A 25,100-nucleotide genomic window follows, 5' to 3' on the forward strand; every position below is an offset into this window, starting at 1 on the left:
TGCTAGAAATCTTTAATTGCCCACAATGTGCAGAAGAATTTTTTTTGTTCTGTTGGTCGTGCTTCAAACCCTTTCCCCGAGCAAATGAATCTGTTGATTCCAATTGGAAGAGTATTCAAAGAGGGGGACATACATGACTTCAGTTCTTCATTAGTATAATGCTGATTTTGCTTTTGAGACTTAATTGAACCAGGCCTTTTTGAGCCAGTGTCACATAGAAGTGTAAAATCTCAAAAGAAACCTTATTGTTTTTATTTAAATGCAAAAACAATGTATGGCGTTGTCCCGTTCCAACAAAATCCAACGTCCGACTTTAAACTATTTGAGATTTTACAGGGTGACCCTGAATAGTGAGCAGACATAATTTAGCATGTTTTGCCATTAGTAAATTTGGTTTGTTCAGTTTTAACAAAAACATTTTACAGTTGGAACTCTTATAATGCTTTCATGAATTATAATGCATAATGCTTATAATGCATTCAGAAGTACCTACTGTGAAGAATTTTTTTTTTTTTTTTTTGAACAGTGCTATTTATTAACATTCATCCTTTCATCATATCATCTAACATTTTCTTCTGGTTTTGTCTTGCTTGTCTGCAGTTGTGTGACTTACATACACAAGTAGCCATCTCCATGAAATGTTTCATAAGAGCAGAGGAGCTCTTAAACAACCAAGAGAGGCAGTGAAAACTTTCCTAACATAGCATTAATTGAAGTGGGCTGTTTGTAGGGCTGAAAGATTAATCGTTTGTAAATCAAAATTTGAAGGAGCAATTTTTAAACCACAGGAGCTAAAATTAAAATTATAATCTACTTTATCAGTGATGAGTTTTAAAAAAGGAATTTTAATCCAATTATGTGGAGCTAATGAAGTATAGTCATCTACACAGTACGTTGGTCTGAAAACCAGCTGCAACTAATCGCCAGTTTGACATACTGCATTCAGCTTTCAAGCCTCAATCCATAAAATAAAGTGTTCTTGGCCCAAAAAAGCCCCAGATCAAATCGTTCAGACCTAAATTTGTGCGGATGTTCCAGGTGTGGGAAATGTTGGGATTGGAGTCTTGTGTCCCCGCCCCTGTAGTAAAGTACCTCCAACATGTTTGCAGCTGGCTGGGAGTCCAGACGTGCGCTGTTTGCACAGGCTCAGATTCCCAGCACTTAATTGTGTCTTATCTGCTGCAGTCTGCTCACACAGGATAGGCTTTGATCTGAGATTTCTGTTGAGATGGGGCCAGAATGTGTCCCGCAGCATTGCTGAGGTCATTTTAATAATGCTGAGTGGGGAATGTAGCCTATAGTGTCACTTGTTGGAGCACAAATAGAACCGATCAAGTGCTCAGATGAAAGGGCCTGGCCCTCTTAATTTCCAGAATCAGCTATAGGCTCTAAAAGTGTAGGCCACATGTATATGTACCTGGCTCCTTCTACTTTTTGTAAGCTGTAGAAACTGGAATGGAGTTCATGGAGAAGATTTTGTTGGTGTGCCTCTACAAACAATAACTGTTTTGTCTCTGTAGCTAGTTGTGATTATGCTGTTAAAGCAGTCCCCAGGGTTGGTGCAAATACAGTAATTGAGGTGGAAAGCGTAGTGTTAACCTACAGGGTCACTTGCTTCAACCTCTATTAATGCAACACTTCTGGTGCATTATAAGTGGCTGTAGACTGTGCAAACTGGACTGAAAAACCTTGACCTTGCCATTACCTATATTATGATAAAAGCACTCTGTTCACTATTGTGAATATAACATAAAAAGGTGATAAAATAACAAATAGCTGGGCCTTTATATAGCTGATGTCCAAATTAATAAAATATGTCTGAATTGGCTCTGATCCTACTTCACTTGATCGGACCGAGATTCACTTTATCTGTAATCACTTGCAAATGTTTTAACAAACAAGAAGGGGAAAACAAAAACAAATGTGCATCTATCTATACCTGTGTGTGTGTGTGTGTGTGTGTGTGTGTGTGTGTATATATATATATATATATATATATATATATATATATATATATATATATATATATATATATATATATATAGTTACTAATTGGTGTCAGATCTCAAATTGCACTTCACGTGATCAATTTGGAAGTTTTAATCTCCGCTGCAAAGTAGTAGCAGTCACCTCAATGGCTTGTGAGCGACTTTACATGATTAGATCTTGATTGGTGACCGTAAACCCACGGCTCTGATAGCAATCAGCTCCCACTGATCCTACTGTGGTGTAAATTAACCAATCAAATTGCCAAAACCACACAAATAGGAAGCGCAATTTCCTAAATGGCCCCATTAGCCTTTGGTCTGTGATAATTTGATATTTCTCTGAATGTGAGTCGAATGATAAACGTTGCAGTAAGGCCACCAAACTGGAGGCTGTCCTGTTTGCTGAGCTCTCAGGCAAATGCATGCAAATCGGCTTACCTGGCTTTCCCAAGTGTGCGTTATTGTGTAAAAGAGCGAGAGGGAGGGAAGGAGGGAGGGAGGGAGGGAGGGAGTAAGTAACTAACATTTCCAGCATATTGGCTCACTGTGCTCCCTCAGGTAGAATTCACTGACAAAGTCACATAGTACACACACGTACCCTTTTCTTATCATTCCTGAAGTAACAGTCGTGTGATTTTAGCTGTATCTCTAATTTTTCTTTTCTTTTTTTTCTTTTTCTTCGTTTCGTATGTTTGGTAGCATACTTGCATTTACAGTTAGGATGTTTTTGGGACTAACCTACATACACATTTTTTGGCTTAAGGTTTCTCGAGTTACAGAATTTTAAATTGATACGGAATTGTTTTGAATTTTTCCAGAAGCGTTCATTAGCATATGGCAGCCATACTGTATGGAAAATTTAAAATATTTTTGATAATTATTGAGGTCCAGGCTCTTCTGAATTTTTGACACCAATTATATGGAGATCGGGCAAAAAAACTGTAGGACTAGTTTGCGAAAGTAGGTTTTGCATATAATGCAAATGGACTCAAAATCTAAGTAGGCGGAGCTAATTGGTCACTACATGCTTGAACCCTAAAAATCGAAATAGAATCATGGCTATGCGGATAAATATTAACTGGAATCTTAGTGGAGTAATCTCATCACTATTTGGCTAGCAGTTCAAATGAAACAAATGACAGTGTGTACTGGGACTTCAGAGGCGCTAAACAGAGCTGTTTCTCAATGCTTGCTGGCCACAGCCTTTATGGGTTTTGCCAGGTCATCCTCTTCTGTTATTTGCTTTATAAATTTCAGGTTTGATCTTAATTGCACATTAATGTTTTTATTCAAGTGTACAAGCATGTTCTTCAACGGATTGCATAATTAAATTGTCTGAGCAGATAAAACAGGCCTTTATCTTGCTTTTGTTATGTTACAGATATGAAGAGGGTACTTCTAGCATGTCTAGAGCAGAATATAATATGAAGGAGGGGTGTCCTGACAGACATGGCATGATGGTCCATCAGTTCTTTTTTTTTTTTTTTTTTTTTTTTTTTTTTTTTTGAGTGGGAACAATTTTTTTTCTTCCTGAGGTTGTGCAGAGTGGAGGTTAATCATGTCAAAGCATCAGTACTTTATGCTTGCAAATCCTTCCCACTGTCCCCACAGCTAATAATTATTAGACGCTCTCCCTCTGTCTACACTGAATGTCCTGCTGTTTGCCACAGCTACTGAAGTCCACCCTGACTGTCTCTCTGTGTTAAGGCCAAGTAAGTGGTGCACTGTCACACTTCTGGCTTTCTAGCTTTTCAGTTTCTTCTTGACAGCCTAATTTCTCAGTGCTGTCCCCCCAAGACCAGGCTACTGCGCTGCCTGCTGCTCACCGCTGCACCGTTTTGGAACTCCTGAGACTCCGTTTCCTGTCTCATACAAACAAACCTGCCCAAACAAACCAGCAAAGTTTACTGGGAATGGGCTTGAGACAAAAAGCAATAAGCCCTCAGTGGCTCCACTGAACTATGAAGTGTAGACAGCTTATGTCTCCCGATTTTTGTTTCTGGTAAAAGGCTAAAATAAACACTAAAACTCATATTTCAGTCATTGATGGGGGAAAAAAATTACGCAGCAACTCGGAGTAGCAGCCAAGCTCTTCATTTTATAGAAAATGCGCTGGAACGAATGCCATCACTTGCACCTATGACCTAGTCTTTAGGTCACTGCCTAGAACTGGTGACGATACGTGCAGATGGAGCCTCATTCCTCATATGATACTTGGTTTTCTTTTGTCGTTTAACTTTTGCCTTCAGCTCTGGTTTACACAGTTTAGAAAGGGATGGAATGAATTTCTCCCAGATTCACATTCACAGTGAAGGGTACGTTACAGTGCTTGTGAAATTATTTTGGAAGTTAGAAAAGCAGTAAGATCCAGGAGCCAGAGAGGGTTTTTTTTTTTTTTTTTAAAGCAGAGTACTTGAGTGCTTTAGCTTGCCAAGCACGTGGGACTTGAGGGTGTAAACACCAGGCTCTTAGGAGTGAGGAAGGCGTCCAGTTTTCTGCTTATCCATTGCTTCTTCCTTTCAGTTTTCTATTCAGTCTGTTTGTCTGACCAGCCATTCATCTTTAGTCATTTCTTCTGGGCTGAGGAACTCCGCTGAATATTTGTATCTTGAAGCTACAGTCAGTTGCGTGGGTTGTTGACAGTTGACTTTAGACAAGCTGTTTTCTACATTTCTCACAAGTTAGACAAGCGGTGCTCAGGCAATGCTTTTGGTTTGTTTGTAGAACAACCTCTGTTTATCTGGGAGATGATTTTGATTACTACTGTTTTCTTTCCCCTTTGTAGATTAGGGAAGAATAGTGTTGTGACCTGAGCTTGTAGTGTTTGTGTGTTCGACTGCTGTTTACACTGATGTGAAAACACAAGAACTCTTTAGGGGACAGAGATGGAGATGGCGCAGCTGAGGACAAATACGGCCCAAACTCTTTGGGATGTGTTTAAATCCATATGCAGTGCCCCTCTTAACGTGTGTGTGCGTGCACGTTGGGGTGAGTGTGTGCTAAAGGGGCCCGTCCCTGGGGTCCTGTTGTTTTTCAGTGCAGGGCTCAGGTTGTTGTAAAGCCTTATGAGAGTGGAGATGGAGATGGGAAATGCAGCTGGGACGTTCACACCGACATAACCCCCATCCCCCAAACCCCAATGAGACAGCGATGTGTGTGTGCGTCTGTGCACTTTGACATACACTATTCAACCATGATGTCTCTGGCGAAATCGTTTGTTTAATGTCTAATGTGTTTATCAATATTTAACCCATTTTGGCAATGATCTCCCTACAGAGTTACTGTTAATGGCTTTATTTTTTAAAGGATAAAAGCTATGTGCACGTTAATTCCTGACTTCAGCAACATGAATGTGTTTGGTTCAGTGATGTGTAGGGAAAATAAAAGAGGATTTGAGGGTTTGTCATGGCCAGTGAGGCAACCAATATTGTGGCCCAATTTGACCTGTAAAGATGCCTAAATTTAGCCTTGTTTTCTAGTCCTAAAACAGCTTTTTGCACTGTCTAGAGCTGTTTAAACAGAGCGGTCACTTAGGACAAAAGCGTGCATTTGTCGGTGAGGATAGCTGGAGAAAATACCACGTGATAGATAAACAGGTGGATAACCTTTATTACTATAAGATTGTGAACGTGTAGTGATAATTTGATATTCATAATCTGATCATATAATCCTTTTTGTAAATGTTTAGAAAGTTGTCATTTACTGAAAGTATTTAATGTTATTACACGATTATTTAATCAGATACATAGAACTGTATTACATTTACGTTTCCATTCGGCATCAATAGATATGAGTCTGATCTTTTCTGTTTATTTCAAGGTCAAACAATGACGAACATGGGTAAAGAAAAGGTATATCTTTCTACAGCTTGTACACTTCAGTATTGTTTCAGCAGATTCAAACAATAATAGTATCTCATCTTCTACTTACAAACACAAATGTGGTATGATCTGCACTTTTTGCAGAATTTCTCCACTTGTTTTAAAGAGTGAGAAATAAAATAATGTTTAATTGACACCATGCTTTTCTTTGTGATAATGGTACTGTGGCCTTTGAGTACGAACACCTGAAATAATTTTAGCATAGTTGAATATCACAAATTTCACAACAGAATGCCTCTAGACTTGTGTAAGCCAGATGTTGTTTTTTTTGGGGAAAGAGATTTGGAAGTCATATGTGAACGTAATTGTGACCGGAAACCATTAATTGAGCAGGCTTCATAAAAAGTGTTTTTACGTGAACTTATTTTCTGTTTCCCACTCTCTTTACTAGTGATTCATGGATGTGAGTAGGCTTTACGAGAACTGCCTGCTTGTTTTGCGTCAGGTCACGTTTACGAGGCTTCTCTTGGTGGACTACTAATAGGGTTAATCAGTGCCTGATTGTCCCTCAGCTGGCCGATTTTGACATGCGTTTTTCCCTTGCTGTCTGGCTTCATCAGTTGGACTTTAACTGTGTCTCAAGGCCTTATGTGGTCCTACACTACTGTAAAAAGACTCACTAAAAGGACGAAAAATGATGCTGCGTCATCTAAGGTAAATTAGCCTCCAGAGTTTCACTGCTGTTTATTTTGAGGGTTGAGCAGATGTTTCTCGCCTTGGATTGGGAAGTCAAACTTCAGCCGGCCAGAGAGCTGATGAGATGTGATGTTGCTTCCTTTTGCTTCCATGGCACATCCAGTGCTTCACGTCCAGGGGCTCATAAAGGATTTGTCACAGGTCACTAGTTTGTGTATATTAGCTTGTATTTTGTTTTGCTGTGTTGTTTTTCCCCTTTGATAGCAAGCCACACTGTCTGTGAATAGAAAAAGACATCTGGTGAGATGAGCCAGTTGTACAACACCATTTTTTTTGTACCCTTCAAAAAGGGTTCTTAAGAAGATATACGAGTTTGAACTTTAAAGAACTGTGACATAAAGGTTCTAGGAAGAACCCTTAAATTCATGTAGAACCCTTACATTATTTGAAGGTTTGAAGGTCCTTTTAAAGAAAAAAGGTTCTTCACCTGTAGCAAATGTTTTTTTTAAACGTAGTTCAGTAGCCAAACAAGATTAAATTGATGAAATTACAAGATGAAATTACAACCTTTTTTGATACAGTTGATAAATAGAAACATGATAATGTAAAACAACATACAGCTTTGTCAGTGATTGGATAAATTGAAAACAGTAAATTTTATTTACTGTAATATTGTGATTTGTTAGTGATAGACGTGTGGTAATGGATAGGAAGAGAAATATCTGTCATTACTGTGGAACGAAAGAGTATTACTGCCTCAGGTGTGTGTGTGTTTAGGGATGATGCAGTTGTTAAAGTCTCTCTCTCTCTCTCTCTCTCTCTCTCTCTCTCTCTCTCTCTCTCTCTCTCTCTCTCTCTCTCTCTCTCTCTCGTCTAGATAATCCATCTGATGCTGATGTGTGGTTACTGAACAGCTGTACAGTGAAGAATCCAGCAGAAGATCACTTCAGAAACTCCATCAAGTAAGAGTTGCGCCTAGCTGACCACAGCATGTCCACTGCTGTCCTGTTAACATAGCCCCAAATAACACTAGTCACATAACTGAAACCATGGCAAGGAAAGTGACAGTGACAGCTTTGTTGAACCGGAGCCAAACATGGCAGGAACAGCTTACATTTTGTACAAGCTGGAGTCAAATCCCCAGCAGGCAGACAAGCATCATTTGAAAGCGTTGTGTCTCCTCCACTGAGGAGCAGAGTGATTTTGCTTGCACAGATAACCTGCTCACCATGTGGAAACCATTGTCTGACGCTTCTTTCTCATGACATAGACCACTGTCTCCAGTTATACACAGAAGCTTTCTTTCTCTCTTATAGTTTTGATCTCACTTCTAAGTGACTCCCTTCTCCACTCAAAAGTCATTTATTATTTTGCAGTTTTTGAAAGCGGTAGTAATGACTAAAATTGATTTTTTCAGTTTTGTTGATTGATTGTATTTTAGGTACAGTTATGCTTTTCTCTTCTTCAGTCCAGTATAACTTTAGAAAAGGCTTGAATTTGAGCAGTTGCTACTTCAGTAGTAGTGCTTTTTACTCACCAGACAGGAAGGGAAAAGTGTCGCCAGCCATTAGGTGGCTCTGTGCTACCTGGCTTGGTGGGGTGCATGTTGACACATTTTTTTTGTTTGTATTTCTTTTCATTTTATTTTGCATCACCGCTACAGTATATCATTACGATGTGCTGTCGTCATGTTGAGGGAGCAAGGTAGCTGAAGTTTTTAGAGCCAAGCACTACAGTCACACAGCAGCCCACTGCACAAGCTGAGACAGCTTGATGACCGAGCTTAATCTTTGTTGGATAAAAGTTCTTCCAGCAACCATGTAGATTTAAACTGTAATGAATACAGCAGATAGTATATTAGAATATGTAGTGTTTGTGGTTATTTGTGGTTGTTGCTGTTGTTATGTTACATTTGATATGTAACATATCTAACGCTGTTTGACCTGCCTTCTTACATGGGATGCTGTTAGTAAAACTGTCTGGCTTGACTGCTGTCTCTACAACTTGTCCATCAACTGCAGTCGATTACTCTCGCTGACCGCCGATGTGATATGCACGTTGTCTCAAACAAGCCCATTCACTTTAACAGCTCAAACCATCATGGAAGGTGGCATAGCTAGCTGGTTACTTCAGTGTTGAGGTTAAAGAAGATTTCAGAATTTAGAGTTTGAGGGGGGAAAAAAATCTCTGAACAGGTGGAGCGAATATTTTATGTATATATTGGACACGTTTTCTGCAATGTGAATGTTTTCTTTTGTCTTATTTTATAATTCATCTTGAAAACAAATATATTTGTGTTACACCAGAATAGGATTTGTATTTTCTTGCTATTGTTGTCATGTGACCTTGGCCACTGTTCTAGCTTCACCACAGCCCTGATCTTTACACACCATCATTCGGTGTTTCTCACTGTGCGCAGACAGTTTGTTATCCCGATTCCTGCTCTGCTAACGTCAACATCTGTCTCTACTGCAGCTAGACGCGCCAACACCAGCATCTGCCTTTCGTCTGCTGTGGGTTCTTTATGGCCTGCTTCAGGCCACTGTTTGGAGTACAGAGTGCTTTGTGCGAACACAGAAGGTCAGAAGGCAGTGCTGAAGTGATGCTGACTGAGCGGAAATGGGTCATAGTGAACTCCCTACTCACAGAATTTGCCTCAGTCCGCTGCTATTCACGGGTGACCATTTTACTTCATTAGTTAACGTAGTTATTGCTAGAGATAACAAATGTGTTGTAACTTTATGTTCATTTTTGTTTGTAGCTCAGCAGAGAAATTCTTTCTTTAAAAAGTGCAAATTCAGAACATTCAGTAGATACCATGTTTGTATTTTGAAGATGCAGTGGTAAGATTTCTTTGTTAAAATTAATAGAAGAAGAATTACTGATCAAGAAGGGGGTGAAAAAAAAAACATAACTAAAATAAGGTGTGTATACAATGCTGCAAGTGAGCCCATAAGGTCTGAAATAATAATTTATGCATTTTTAGGGAGTTTTACAGACCATGTTGTACATCTTTTATGTATTAACATCACATGCACAGGCTATAGAAAAGATTCAGCTTGATGTTTGTCTCATATACAAAATCTACATTAGACTGAAGATATGATGACAGTAGTTGAAAAATCAGTTACATCCTCTGAAGACAAACTGTTCACCACATTTTGCCGGAGTTCTACCAAAACTTGCAGAGTGTAGCTGACATTCGCACCCTTGATACATAATATTAATGGCATCACAAATACAAAATGTAATTGATTACCTGGTTTTGTAATTAATTATGTTAAATGAAGGATGTAAATTGAATGCGTAGCAAAATTACAGCAGTAACTCAAGAATGCTGAGGGTTAATATTGGACATATTGGTTGTGCTTTTGAAGAGTTGTATGTTTTCAAGTAAGATTGTTGTACACACTTTCGCTCATACCTAGACCTGTGTTTAGCTTCCTGTTTGTGTAGTCCACAGTGAGCTGTTGATTAAATAATGCTGCTGGTCTTTATGGTGTATCCTAACCTCTTTGATGCAAAAAAAAAACACTTCAGTCAACTATTCAAAAACAAAACAGAACAAAAAAAGACCCACATATCAAAGTGGTGATGAGAGAGTGAATTTATAGTAAACATTGGATTAAATGAAATCCGGGCAGGAGTAAAGATATAGTGTAAGCTCAGACGGAGTTCTAATCCCAGCGGAAATGCGCAGGAAATGAGTGTGTTTGTGCAGGGTAAATTGTAGTGGCGCAGAGATAAGGACACCACTGAGCTTCTCATTATGGGACTAATTGAAGTGAGAGGTGGAGGTATGTGTGTGTGTGTGTGTGTGAGGCCTGCTGATGCCACTGGCTGCCTCTCCGCCGACTCCAATCCGCAGTCATTAATCTCACTCAGCTGTGACGCTGAGTTAGTCGTGTTCTCCACAAGGGAGGCTGTGCATGTCTGTGTTTTTGAGTGGAGTTTATTTTTATGCCAGACGTTGTTTTCGGATAGGCCTAGATGGTGAGAGCTGGAGTGTGAGAAAGTCCCTGAGTTTTTGTTTGTGTGTCCGCCCCTCCTTTTTAAACATAGACACTAGCTTTCAAAAATTTGGAATCACAATTCAAACACTTGGCATCATTTTTTCAGTAATAAAAAGAAAGATTAATGTGTGAAATTATTACGATGCTGCTTCTAATCTGCAGCTTTGCAGAATTCAAATAATTAGTAGTAAGCTGTAAAAATGAAGCAGTCTTAATCATTTACATTTACATTTATGGCATATGGTGATCCATCAGATCCACCACTGTGGATGGTGTTTTGACCACCATAGGACAGATGCTGACCAGATATTATTGAATTGGTGGACTCTTCTCAACAAGGTAGTGACAGTGTAATTCACATAGTTGTTCTGGTATGAGAGTGTCACTGGGGGAGGAGGTTGAAGATTTTACACACATCAAAGTCACTGCTAGGTGGAGAATTGTCCACTACCCAAAAATAATCTACCGAGGGTGGGTCTGTGGTCGAAAATTAGAGGATGGATAAGATGATGGCAAACACATAATTTGCATTGACAGATATCTATAGTCTCTAACTGCTCCAGCAATGAGGAAATACAAGTGAAGGGTTTTTAAAGACCTCTACCATGTCCGTGTCACTTAAAGCCCTTAAATGATTATTCAGGTTCTCCAGAACATAGTGTCTGTCTGCCAAAGCTGTAGCTTACATTTGATTACCATGGGCAGTGCTTTAGATATGTTTTCCTGTGCTTGGTAAAAGAACAGTAAACTTATTTTTACACTTGACTTATAAAATAAGTTTAAGCAACTGCCAACTGGCTTCTTTTATAGGTGTCTGATGAGCAGCATACATTATACTGCAGCCAGTGCTACTGCAGTAGAGGGAAAACTCTACATGTGTTAGTGCTTTCCTTTTCTGTCTCATATGCATGTCGCACTTCCAACCCTCACTCACTGACTGAGCCTCAGACCTTCAGTGGCCTTACATACACATTCTTAAGAGTAAGCCTGTGTGTGAGCCTCATGGCCTAAATTCATACCGGGGAATTCGATTAGGTTCCTGCTCAGCTCGTTTTATTCTGGCCTCCTCTTTGCTGTGTACCATTTCCTATGGAAATACCATAATTTACATAAAAACTGCCAGATGAAAGCAAGGCAATGTTTTGCATTTTGATGTGTGCATGTTTTTTTTTCTCCCCTCATTGGCACACAGCACTATGAGGCCGTCTGGTATGAACTGCAGGTGACTGAGCGATAGAATTTGGAGCAGACTGCTCATACCACTGATTTCCTTACACAGTTTATACCCCTGGAACAAGTTTTAACCCACTTCGAGTAACACACATACAGAACCAGCAGAGATTTCTTTTATTAATCGGGAAAAAAAAATCAGAAAAGTGTTTCATGATGATCATAATGTCCAGATGTTACGTTTTGTGTGTTAGTGATGGTAATTTGTTACTGTGAAATGGTATCAAGAAGACTCACGTGGCTGTGCTCCATGGCCTCCTCGACGAGCCATGGGCTTCTACTGAAAACTCATTAGACACTCAGATTGTCTGAGATGCTTTCTCATTCACTAAGATGACTTTGGGATAGCCCCTGTTCCACTAACATTCATGTCCTCTTGATCACCCCATACCCCACCCCCATTGTATTTGGATTTTTTCAGCGAATGCAACTTGACTCAACAACCCATGTGCTGTTTGTTGTAATGCTAATGAATATATAATTTATATTGAAATGACATTTTCAAGTTGACGCAGTGGAGAGAGAATAAGGATTTCCTTAACCAGAGGGATGTGCAGCTGATATCGAAATGCATTTACAGCATTGCTGAGGTATATAGGTGCAGTCTGCTGTATAGGCTTCAGGCAACTTTTTTTTTTTTTTTTGAGATGCACTGATATCATAACAGCAGATAATTAAAAAAAAGAGAAAAGTAAATAAATAGCAAATATCAGCATTGGACGTATATTTAGATTTGACTGATATTTTAAACTGTTATTTGATCATGTATTTATCGTACCCCAATAATGTACTGTACTAAAATGTCTGCATTTTGATAATTGTATTAATTTTACTGCATTTGGAAACCTTTAGAAATAAATGTTATATTTCTCTGAGTTTGTACACACTTTGCATTAACATGTGTTTTATGTCTGGTTTGTATCTGGGTAAACTTTGGCCTGATACGTTTTTACACTTTTCACTAAAATTTGTCCCCAGATTAGATTTGATTGTACTAAATAAGAGCCCCCCCCACTCAACAAGAGTAGACAAGCTTGCCTTGGATGCTTTTATTAGCCCAGAGTCAGAAAAGGCTCATGGTTTTGGGGCTAAATCCAGTCTCGCGTATCATCCATCTTTCATTTCCTTTTATCCTCTGGCCTGCTAGACAGCATTTGGCAGACACCTTTATGCTCATGTATGTGGATAATAAAACGTACTCTGTTCACACTTGTTAAATGTGGTCAAGATCTGTCTCTGACCACCTCTTAATGTGCTTTGAGTGATCTAATAGTAATCCAGAAACTCCTGCATGTGTTTACACCTGGCTTTTCATGCGGTCAAGTGAAAACCGAATGTGATCTGATCACCAAAAGACATGTTGATACAAAGTGTAAACAGGCCCTTTGTAATGCTAATCCAGGTAGATTCAGTCCATGACCATCTTATTCTGTTGTTTACAAACTACATTGACTAGTGAATTTTTTTTTTAATTGTAGTTATTGTTATTAAGAAGTTGTTTATTGAATATTACTGCATTTTATCATAGTTTTTTCAAGTATTAAGAGGGTTTTACTGTGCTTCATGTGTAGCATCATGGCTTATTGCTTTAGTAAAGCAGCAGTCAGAGTGATTGGGCACACGTACACACTCATTGTCTACACTGTTTCAGCTTCCCCCCTCCATTCCCTTTCTCTTCTCTCATGTGACTGTCGTGGGGGGGGGCAGTGGATCGTGTGGTTCTGGCTGCTGTTTCAGAGCCTTCTGGGAGGGTGCACAGCCTGGCACATGGCTCGCGCACACCCACCCACACACAACCTTCTCCTCGTGCTTGGTCACACTCTTGCCACATAGCCACTCCACTCCTGGCACGGTGGCCTCAGAGTAGCAGTCAGGATCTGTGATGAGCTGTGCTATTGTTCTTCTGTGGACTCTACTGCATGGCCTGTTTGATGAGAGGGACGGAGACAGACAGAGTATTTATGACTCTGACTGCTGCTATTTATAGGGAGAGTTAGATACTCTGAGAATTTGACAAACTACTGCTTTAAAACAGATTTACATGGTAGTTCCTTTACCACAGAGGTAGTCGGTCAGCTAAGACATATGGTGTCTGAAGCCAGTTTGTCATCAAGCAATTACCTAATTTTTTCAAATTGTTTGATAATCTCAAGTAGACTTGCTTATGTTGTTTGTGGTACTGTATGACATACTAATATCAGCTTCAAGACGGTAATCGTGTGGCTTTTTTTTCTCTCTTCTTCTTTCTTTCTTTCATTCATTCATTCATTCATTCATGCAGTGCCCAGACACTGTATTTTTATGCATCTTGGTTGTCTGAACACTCTTTTAATCTTGCCCTGCTCTGTGTGTGTGTGTGTGTGTGTGTGTGTGTGTGTGTGTGTGTGTGTGTGTTAAATCTGCTTCATGATCAAACTCTGACATGACGCATGCTGATAGTTTGACTGTGTGTTGGTTTTGTCTGACAGGATGAAACTGAACTCTAACACCATCCACTCTGATAACAGGGCACGTTTTAAGCATTTACAGCATTGACAGTGTTCCCAACCCAATGTACTTGCTTTGGGTTGCATTGTCTGTACTGGTATAGACAGCGAGAGACAGCGACAGACAGCACGGACACAGACACTTTATTGATCCCGAAGGAAAGTTAGCAATATTATATCGGTATTTGTCATTGTTTGTAATTATAGTATTATTGATCAAATGAAAATATAGTTGTCATTTACTGAGTGCTTGAGTTGGTTTGATTTTTTTTTTTTTTTTTTTTTTAAAGAATGTAATATATAATAAAAAGAATGTAGAATAACACAACAGTTGAGTTAAAGCAGTGTCAGGTTTGTAAGGCATTTTGACATGAAGCCTTACACATCAAGTTTTTTCCTGTGTGACATGATCAAGAGACATAAAATTAAGTAGACAATACATTAAGTAGACAATACAGTGCATATTTGATCTGCCGGTCAGTATGTTATCTCCCAAACATATGACTTGTACTTATCACCAGAAACACATTGTGTTGAAAATGGTGTTTAAAATCAGGTACAAATGCACACATTTATATGGCTGGTCTTAAGGGGGCAGTGTCCTCTCATGGACTGTGTTGTACTGTGTTGCATACTCAGTAGGCTTTCAAAGTTCCTGTGGAGAGCTTTACTAATTTTTTTTTTTTTTTTGTTTGTGTTTTTTTTTTTTTTTTTTTTTTTTTTTTTTTGGTTTGGTGTAAAATTATAGAGACAATAAATTACACACACACCTCAAGGCTTGACTACTCGATAGCAGTATGAATTACTTTGCTGCATGAACCAATTGTTTGATTTATTGGTTAGAACAGTAAGTGGAGTGAAAATGGTCAGTACTGACAACATTGGTGTTGATGGTGATCAGTGGCATTTTATGTGATACTGTAGTTAGTCATTTTCACTAAATTATGTATTTGCGGAAGGTGAAGGAGGGGTGTGTGTGGGTGGGTTTATGTGTGTGTTTACAAGTTCTGCATGGTAACAATGAGGCTCATGGGGGTCTGTGGTCAGACAAATCATAATAACAGGTGGAGGGAGAGGGAAAAGCTGCCAGGGCACTATATTACTGGGACGTGATGAGACATGTGGGTGGGTGTGTAGAGCAGCTGCAGAGAGGCTTGGGCCATTATTATGCTGCGTTTACCCAGCCTCGAGGATACATGTGACCACTGGCCCTAAAGAGGGCCTGCTACAACAGTACACACACAGGACGAGGAACTTTGACATATTTTCACATGATAGAGCTGTGCTGGGCACAAACAGGCAGGATGTGTGTAGGTCAGGCCCTGTGTGTTTGTCATTTGAATCAGAGTCTGGGTCTCAGCACTTGAATTAAGTGGTGTTTGATCCTGAAGCTGTGTGGGTCACTCACACAGCGAGTCTGATATATACAGGTCAGCTCACACAAGTGCTGTTTTTCTGCACTAAGCAAACTGTTAGGGCCTAGTTTAGAGCTGTGCAGTACACAAATAAAGGCTAAATAATTATTTGAGCTGAATTAATTTTGCTTGGGGAGGTACTGTAATTTTCATGATTACCAATGAGAAGTGTGATTTTAACGAGATCTGCAGTGTCTGGAGTGAATTGCCCTCTTTGCCGTTATTGTAATCAAGTAGTCAGACAAGGCATGTTGCCTAAATATGACATGAACATCTGGGCTGTGACTTTTCAGCCAAGACTATCTCTGGTAATTTGGCCAAATTATATAGATACTTTATCCTCTACTCACTTATAGAGGAGCCAGACAGGCTGAAGAAAAAAGCCCTTCTTTTGTTTTTAGTTGCGAATGTCAGCAGCTGATCTGACATGAGATCTGGGAATAAATTGCTACTTAATCATATCAGAGCCGTTAGGTGATTGTTTTAGAAGTGGCTGATGTGTAAGCATCCGTCAAACACATCACAGATATTTCAAAGCAGTATTTAGTGACCCTGTTTATTGTATTGTATAACATTTCTGTATTTCATTAATTTTACTGCATTTGTAACCCTAAAGAAACAAGTGTTATTTTTTCAGCACTGCTAATCCAGGGAGATGTAGTCCCAATTTCTACATTTTGTAAATGTTTGTATGGTCATTGGCAGATGTGTACATGAGACACATCTGATATCGGCCCACACTTCCCATCTCAGTGCATCCCTATTGAATACTTTTTTTACATGCTAGAGCAGTGGTTCTGGATCTGTAGTACCCTTGTCCTGCATACTCTAGTGTTTTTACTACTCTAATACACCCATTTCCACCAAGGAAATGTTATTAATCAGTTGGATCATGTGTGTTAGAACTGGGGAAACACCAAAAAAATCTCCAGAACCAAAAACACTGTACTATATTAATGAATGATTAAATGCAACATCAGAACTTTGACCAGATATCGGGGGAGGTGGGGGACATTGACTCAGAATGGGCCATGTTCCGTTCCTCCATTGTTGAAGCGGCTGACTGTAGCTGTGGCCGCAAGGTAATTGGTGCCTGTCGGGGCGGTAATCCTCGAACCCACTAGCACTGTATATAGTGGAGATGGTGTGCTGCTGACTTCGACTGAAGACGTCATTGGGCGGGGGAAGGAATACTTTGAGGACCTTCTCAATCCCACCGACACGTTCTCCGGTGAGGAGGCAGAGCCTGGGGACATGGGAATAGGCTTGTCCATTACTGAGGCCGAAGTCGCTAAGGTAGTTAAGAAGCTCCTTGGTGGCAAGGCTCCAGGGGTGGATGAGATCCGTCCTGAGTTCCTCAAGGCTCTGGATGTTGTGGGGCTGTCTTGGCTGACACGCCTTTTCAACATTGCGTGGACATCGGGGGCAGTGCCACTGGATTGGCAGACTGGGGTGGTGGTGCCTCTTTTTAAAAAAGGGGACCGGAGGGTGTGTTCCAACTACAGGGGAATCACACTCCTCAGCCTCCCTGGTAAGGTCTATGCAGGGGTACTGGAGAAGAAGAGAGTCAGGCTTAAAGTCGTACCTCGGATTCAGGAGGAGCAGTACGTGTTCCGCCCTGGTCGTGGAACACTGGACCAACTCTTCACCCTCTCCAGGATTCTGGAAGGTTCATGGGAGTTTGCCCAACCAGTCCACATGTGCTTTGTGAACCTGGAGAAGGTATTCGACTGTGTTCCCTGGGGTATTCTGTGGGAGGTGCTTCGGGAGTACGGGATACATGGCTCTTTGCTACGAGCCATTCAGGCCCTGTACAAACAAAGCAGGAGTTTGGTTCGCATGGCCGACAGTAAGTCAGACTCGTTCCCAGGATGGATACGATGGATGGATAGAATTTCTAGGCGCAGTCAGGGGATGGAGGGTGTCCGGTTTGGTGACCTCAGGGTCACATCGCTGTTGTTTGCAGATGATGTGGTCCTGTTGGGGACATCAGGCCGCGAAATTCAGCTTTCGCTGGATCGGTTTGCAGCCGAGTGTGAAGCGGCCGGGATGAGAATCAGTACCTCCGAATCTGAGACCATGGTTCTCAGGCGGAAAAGGGTTGAGAGCCCTCTCTGGGTAGGGGATAGGCTCTTGCCCCAAGTGGAGGAGTTCAAGTATCTCTGGGTCTTGTTCACGAGTGATGGTACAAGGGAGCGGGAGATTGATAGGCGGATTGGTGCTGGGTCAGCAGTGATGCGGGCTCTTTACCGGTCTGCTGTGGTAAAGAAAGAGCTGAGCCATAAGGCAAGGCTCTCGATTTACCGGTCGATCTAAGTTCCCACCCTCACCTATGGTCATGAGCTTTGGGTAATGACCGAAAGAATAAGATCGCGAATACAAGCTGCCAAAATGAGTTTCCTCCGCAGGGTGTCTGGACTCTCCCTTAGAGATAGGGTGAGAAGTTCGGTCATCCGGGAGGGACTTGGAGTAGAGCCGCTGCTTCTTCACATTGAGAGGAGTCAGCTGAGGTGGTTCGGGCATCTAGTTAGGATGCCTCCTGGACGCCTCCCTTGGGAGGTGTCACAGGCAAGTCCACCTGCGAGGAGACCCCAGGGAAAGACCCAGGACACGCTTGCGTGACTATATCGCCCAGCTGGCCTGGGAGCGCCTCGGAATCCCCCTTGGAGAGCTAGTGGAAGTGGCTGGGGAAAGGGAGGTCTGGGCCACATTGCTTAGGATGCTGCCCCCGCGACCCGAACCCCGGAGAAGCGGAAGATAATGGATGGATGGATAAATGCATCATGAAACCTTGCATTTCACTATAATTCAATTCAGTTTCTTGGTAATTTAGAGTTATTTTTAAAAGTACACAGAATACACAATTGAGACTAGGGAGACCTGTTTACACAGTAATAGAATATAGACAAAAACAATACACTTAGCTTTTGTTTTGTGATTGTATGCTTTGAACATAAGAATTGTATTTTGTCCAAAAAAGCATGTGGTGCATTTAATATGATTTATAATTAATTGTAATATATTATAACATTTACATAATTACTGCAGTTGAATCACAACCTTCAGATCATGGTGTTTCAATGCAGGACAGTTGTAGATCCAATTGTGGAGTATATCAGGCATTGTCTTATTGCAAACTTTTTACAAAGTGGTTCACTGTGTCTTCATGGCTCTCTGTGGTAGTATGTGTATGTGTGTATCAGAGGGGGCTGACCTGAAGAGCTTTGCAGATCCCAGGAGTCTGGGAGGCAATTGGCTGTACAGGAAGGCTCAAACATAGGAACATATGTGGCATAGGGGGTGATCTGACCATGCAAACCTTCTGAGGGCCCTGTGAACAAGGTCATCTTTTTATTCTGCTGTTAACAACGAATAAGTCAACTGTTCCATGCTTTCAGGATTGTAGGAGCCCATCTGTCTTTCTGTAATAATTGATTGGGCTCATATAATTTGTACAGTTCCATGCAGTTCCATATTCCGTGCAGCTACCATAAGACTTGATCCGTATCTAGTGATTCAGTTGATTTAGTCATTTATATAATAGAGTGGAAGTTAAAAATGCAACTCTAAAAACTGATAATACCTGCTCTGTGTTGGTGGCGTGGGGGTGCTCACCATTGAAGAACAGGAAACTCAACAGCGAGTGTAGACACCTTTCAATAAAGTGATACTTTTTGATCCCACAACCGGGGAAATTCCACCTCCGCATTTAACCCATCCTTGAAGTGAGACACCACAAACACACTAGTGAACACACATACTAGGGGGCAGTGAGCACACTTGCCCAGAGCGGTGGGCAGCCCTATCCACGGCGCCCGGGGAGCAGTTGGGGGTTAAGTGTCTTGCTCAAGAACACCTCAGTCATGGACTGTCGGCCCTGGGGATCGAACCGGCAACCTTCCGGTCACAGGCCCAGATCCCTAACCTCCAGCCCACGACTGCCCAAACATGTCTATTCTTCATAAGATTGAGACACACTTAAAGTATCAAGTCTGTAAAGTATCACAGAGGCTGTAAAGTTGAGAGCAGAGAACGTTGATAAGAATGAGGGACGCTTGAAAAAAGGAGAGCGTGCGAGAGATGGTGATGGAGATCCTTCGCTGTTTCTGTTACTGTTGGTATGTTGGGACACGTAGTCCTTGTAGACAATAATTAGGCTCCAGACTGAACAAAATAAATGAATTTGGCTCTTAATGTGCACAGTCTTCCACGAGTTTTTGTCATTCATTTATAAAGCCAGAAAGAAAACAATATTTAATACCTATGGGCCTCCCAGGTGCCACCAGCCACATTTTACCAACCACAACTGTGTGTGTGTGTGTGTGTAATGGAAAGAAATGAGGAAGAGGGAGTGAGGTAAGGACGTGAGAAGTGTGTTTAATGAGGTGTAATTTTGGGAGCAGGCGGGCTGTGTAAGGCTGGGTCCTGCAGGCTGCTCTCTGGATGAGGCCTAATTCAATTTGCTGAGAATGGAAGGTAATAATGAAGCTCACAAGCTGTTAATGAGCAAGACTGGGGGGTCATCAGGCTCCACTCTGCTGTGGTGTGGGCCTCTCTGTCTTCCTCTTTCTCCTCGCTCATCTCTCTCTCACTGGTTGAAATGGTCAGCACATATGTGGGATATGGGCTACATCATTTAATTGTTTTCATGTGTTTGTCTGGAAACACAGTGGCAGTTGATTCACCCCAGGAGCCCTGGCCTTAATTCCTTTCTTCTCACCCACACACACACATGCACACACTCACTCTGGCTCAACCTTTGTCTGTACATATTCATTAAGAATGCTCTGTCCCCAGAGCTGTTTAAAGCAATCACAGCATATGAGCTTCTCTTTTTAATTCTTTCCTAAGTCCATGGAGCAGCTTTTTGAGACCAGTGTTGCCACTGTCCAGTTTAGGCACTTCAGGTTTCTATTTGAGGTTTGATGTCTGTTGATTGACAATTAATAGTTTCCAGCTATTAAAGAAAGGTCATCCAATCATACACCTTTTAGAGGAGGGAAAAACCTCACAGGAGGTTTTTTTTTTTTATTTTTTATTTTTTATTTTTTTTTTTTTTTATAAAAGTGGTCTGTTTTCTCTCTGCTTGCATGACATTTCCACTGCCAGGCATTTCTGCCTGGATTTAAAATTTTCTCTCACTGCATTTACGGTACAGGCTCTCTGAAGTGCGCAATCGACTCATCCCCATTTCCAGATGCTATGATACAGGGATAAACAAGCCTTTCTGGTGCAAAAAGAAGCAGACAATATGTGAAAGGAGAGGGGGTTGGCGTGGGGATAGACACAAAAAGAGGAATGTCATAAAAGCTATTAAATGACTGAAAGCTTGGACTCTTGTGCTGGGATTGTGAGAGTGGAATTAATTTGACTAATAAATAAAAAATATTGACACTATGTTGTTTAAAGGTCATAATTGTAATATTTCAGTCAGCCATAAATCCTTTTTTTTATTTTTTTTTTTATTGTTTAGTTATTTGGTATTATTGTCTAAATCACACGGTACTTTTTTCCCTAAAATAGGATAATTATAGTTGGAAACAGCTGTAATTGATGTCATGGTTTTTCAAACACTGTTGCAAGTATTTTATGCCCTTTTACAATGTTTTTCCCCAGTCATGAAGCTCAGATTCAGGGTCGTGGGGGGGTGCTGGAGCCTATCCCAGCGGTCATCGGGCGGAAGGCAGGATACACTCTGGACAGGTCGCCAATCCATCGCAGGCCAGACAGACACAGACAGACAGACTCACACCCAGGCAATTTAGCATGTCCACACAGAGAGGACCCTGGTCACCCGGCCAGGGAATCGAACCCAGGCCCTCCTCGCTGTGAGGCAACAGCGCTACCCACCACGTCACCATGCTGCCCGTGTCACTCACACACTCACACCCAGGGGCAATTTAGCATGTCCAATTGGCCTAACTTCATGTCTTTGGACTGTGGGAGGAACCCAGAGGAAACCCACGCGGACACTGGGAGAACATGCCAACTGCTAAATCAAAACACACTTTTTGACTAATCAAGTCATTAAGTAGGAGTTTGCAAGATGCTAAATGATTGTGTATAAGCTCCCATTGCTTGGCAGCTACAGTCTTGTAAAACTGAAGAAGCAAACTTTGAACACAAAGCATGTCCTGTGTGATCAACTGCATTTAAGGTAAAGGCAAAATTGTTTAAATCTGAGTAAAAAAAGTTCCTCAATCACAACAGATACATCTGTTACCTTACGCTGCAGGTGGTGAATATTCCTGCACTGCTGAAATATTCCTTTTATAGGTGTCTTACTCTCTTCTTGCCTGGCCATTTGCTAGTTGGAAGTGAAATGGATTATGGCCCTTTTGTTACATCTTTGCCCTCATCTGTATGGTAACAGTTGTTAATGAATAGAGGCTCTGTTCAGTACCAAAAACTAATTGGCTCCAGCACTCAAAGTAGAGCGACGTGGTATGGGGGCCTGTTTGTGGCCGTTGGAGGAAATTTCTCCGGATGTTAGCACACCTCCGCTAGCAGAAGTGTGTGGACTCGTGGTAGTGACGATGTCTCAATTCGGCAGCATTTTGTAGGGAATAATGGCTTAACCTTAACCTTCCTATCACAATCATATGTAGGAAGGAAGTAATGTTTAGGGCTGCTGCAATATATTCACTGCAATTTATTAATTCATTTTGGCTCTGTAATGCACCATGAGTACACCGTTTCAGTGTGTGTTCAGAGCACGATTGTGATCCTAACCTACAGACTGAGGTCAGTCAATATTTGCACCACCTTTCTTGATAACAGCGATAATCACTGAGTACCAGCTGGACATTATATCTCTTCACTCATAGTATGATGCACTTGCAACTTTGTTTATACATTTTATACATATTTCTTATTGCACTGTCACTTTGTTTATACATTCTTAAATACTTGTTATACTTTTTAGAAATCAAATCTTTATATTCAAAATTGTTACAAATGTATAGAGAGCATTTTGCAGTAAAACTCTTCAGATGTTGACAGCACAACATGAGGCATGAGAAGGGCATTGTAGATTAAGTTTACCTTAGTAAGGTGCGTCAGTGTTTGTTTCTGCCTTATTTATAAGTAATGAGTAGTTTTCCATAAGCATTTACCACTAGTGTGACTTTTTGACCTTGTGTATCAATGAAGCATGGTGTCTGTGTTACTGCATGCACTTCTTAAGCTTATCCATCTCCTCTGTGTGTCACTGTGTTTCACAGATATCTTGCCCTCTCTGACAGCATCCTGCTCCAGAGCTCCTCTGAAGATTTGTCTTTTTTATCGTTGATACATTGTCAGACACTGTGCCCTTTCCCATATTTGCAGACTGAGCCTGCTGAGGTGGGCCCCCTTATCTCTCCCACTGTACCCTCCTGCCCTTGGAGGGGGGTACGTATGCTGATGGGCGAGGTGTTTGAGTGGGATCATGCTGCTGTGAGGGACCCCAAAACTGGATATTTAGGAAGAGTGTAGTTTGGGACAGCTGAGTGGCCGAGTTGTAGTGACTGATATAAAGCAGAGAGAAGTGAATAGAGAAAAGGAAGTGAGTGAAGTGAAAGAATGAGAGCAAAAGTAGTGGTCAGACTTTGTTTTGATGACTCTATATTCTGTATTTTATTTAGAAGTGTTTGTTTAAATATTTTTGACAGTCCTTAAAAAAACACTAGAAAGCTAGGGCACAGACATTTATTTGTATTAGACCTAAATATGAATGCAGAAACACAATGCAGGCAGATGCTTTCATACAAGTGTACTGCAGTTAACATTCTACCATGTTCTGTGGGATTTATAAAATCCTGAGCAGGCATACTTGACCTCGATTTGTATCAAGATGGCAAGAAGAGAAGTGAATATAAAAGAGGGTTCGTTCTTGGGGAATGGTTGGCAGGAGCTAAATTTACAAAGATTGCTCAGCTGGCTAGTTTTTGAATAGTAACTAAACATCTGCATTTAGGTCTATGGGGAAAGACATCAGTAAGGAGGGTAGGAAATTGCGGTCAAAAGTGCATGTCCAATGACTGTGATGCTTGTATGTTAATGATGTATATGAGAGGGGAAAAAAAAACTGAACAATTGTTCCTCAGGATAATGAGTGTCAGTGCAGGACACAATCAGACTGTTATGAAGAACAGTCTAACCACACCAGCAGAGAGAGGTATAGTTGAAATTGAAATGTCCCACAGACCCACAATGAGGAACCTCCGCATTTGACCCATCTGTGCAGTGAAACCACATACACACTTAGTGAATGCGCTTGCACACACACACACACACACACACACCCCGGAGCAGTGGGCAGCCCTATCCACAGCACCCGGGGAGCATTTGGGGGTTAGGTGCCTTGCTCAAGGGCACTTCAATCATGTACTGTCAGCTCAGGGGATCAAACCAGCAACCTTCCGCTCATAGGGCTGGTTCCCTAACCTTCAGCCCATGACTGCCTGCTGGGTTGCCTTGTGTAAACCCATCATTGCAAAAATGAATGCACATCTGAGTGTTCAGTGGTGCAGAAACCATAAGCACTGGTTTCATCAAGAAGGTAGATTCTAGTCCTTGAATTTTTTTTTTTTTTCTTCTAAATAGATTTTAACAAAGTTATTGTTACAACTTTGGTTGAATTTATTATATATTTAACTGAATTTTGGTTGAAGGTTGTGCATTGGCAACACATCTATAGTGGGCCATCAAAATAAGTAGACAGAGAGAGGCAGGTGCAGTGGGGAGAGAACTTTTTGAGCAAGCTTGGAGACGTCTGCCATCTTGGATAATCCTGTCTAGCCTGGCAGCAGGAGTGCAGTGGTCTGTTTTCTGTGTTTGTGTGTAGACATTTTTGAATCTGCTGCACTTTACCTGTGCTTGTGATTGTCATTCAGCTGAATGCGAACATAACAGTATAATGTTGTTTAGCTTCTCTCCTGTCCCACTTGGACGGGGCCCAGAGGGTTGCTTCACTCCTTTAACGTCATAGTTCTGTATCCTTGAGGATAACTGGCCTGTTTGAGTAAAGACAGTTATGCTGAGCTGTCTGAAAGAGGCTCTTTGTGTATGAATGTCTGTCATGTTTTAGAGATGGTAGCGTTTCAGCTTTCAGTAGGCGTTTTCATGATTAAGCAGCTGTCAAACTCTAGGGTGAGCAGAAAGCTCTTGCATCATCCTATCACTTACATATAGTGTCCATATATTCTACCATATATTTGCTTATTGATGATTATTATTGCCATAAAATTGATGGGTGCTTTATGGTGGACTTTGCAACTTTGCTTAGTCAGAGGGCCTCAAATCAAAAAGAACGCCCAAACATAAGCTCTGATATGAAAGATGGCTTTAGTGGTAATGTGGCATAAATGGAAATTGTCGTAGATGTACTGAATATTAGCTATGAAATATCAGTTTTTAACATTGAAAATAACGATTATCATCAATATTTAGTTTTTCCAGAAGCTGTCCC

General features: G+C 41.1%; 1 protein-coding gene across 1 annotated transcript in view; it reads left to right on the top strand.

The window, feature by feature from the left end:
- Nucleotides 1–25,100, top strand: part of cdkal1 (CDK5 regulatory subunit associated protein 1-like 1) — a 365,636-nt gene that overhangs the window by 50,908 nt on the left and 289,628 nt on the right. Inside the window, exon 4 of the mRNA XM_037537371.1 lies at nt 7,383–7,467. Coding sequence (XP_037393268.1) covers nt 7,383–7,467 — 85 coding nt within the window. The remainder of the gene's footprint in view (nt 1–7,382; nt 7,468–25,100) is intronic.

This window comes from Pygocentrus nattereri, chromosome 3, assembly GCF_015220715.1.
Source record: "Pygocentrus nattereri isolate fPygNat1 chromosome 3, fPygNat1.pri, whole genome shotgun sequence".
Classification (NCBI taxonomy): Eukaryota; Metazoa; Chordata; class Actinopteri; order Characiformes; family Serrasalmidae; genus Pygocentrus; species Pygocentrus nattereri.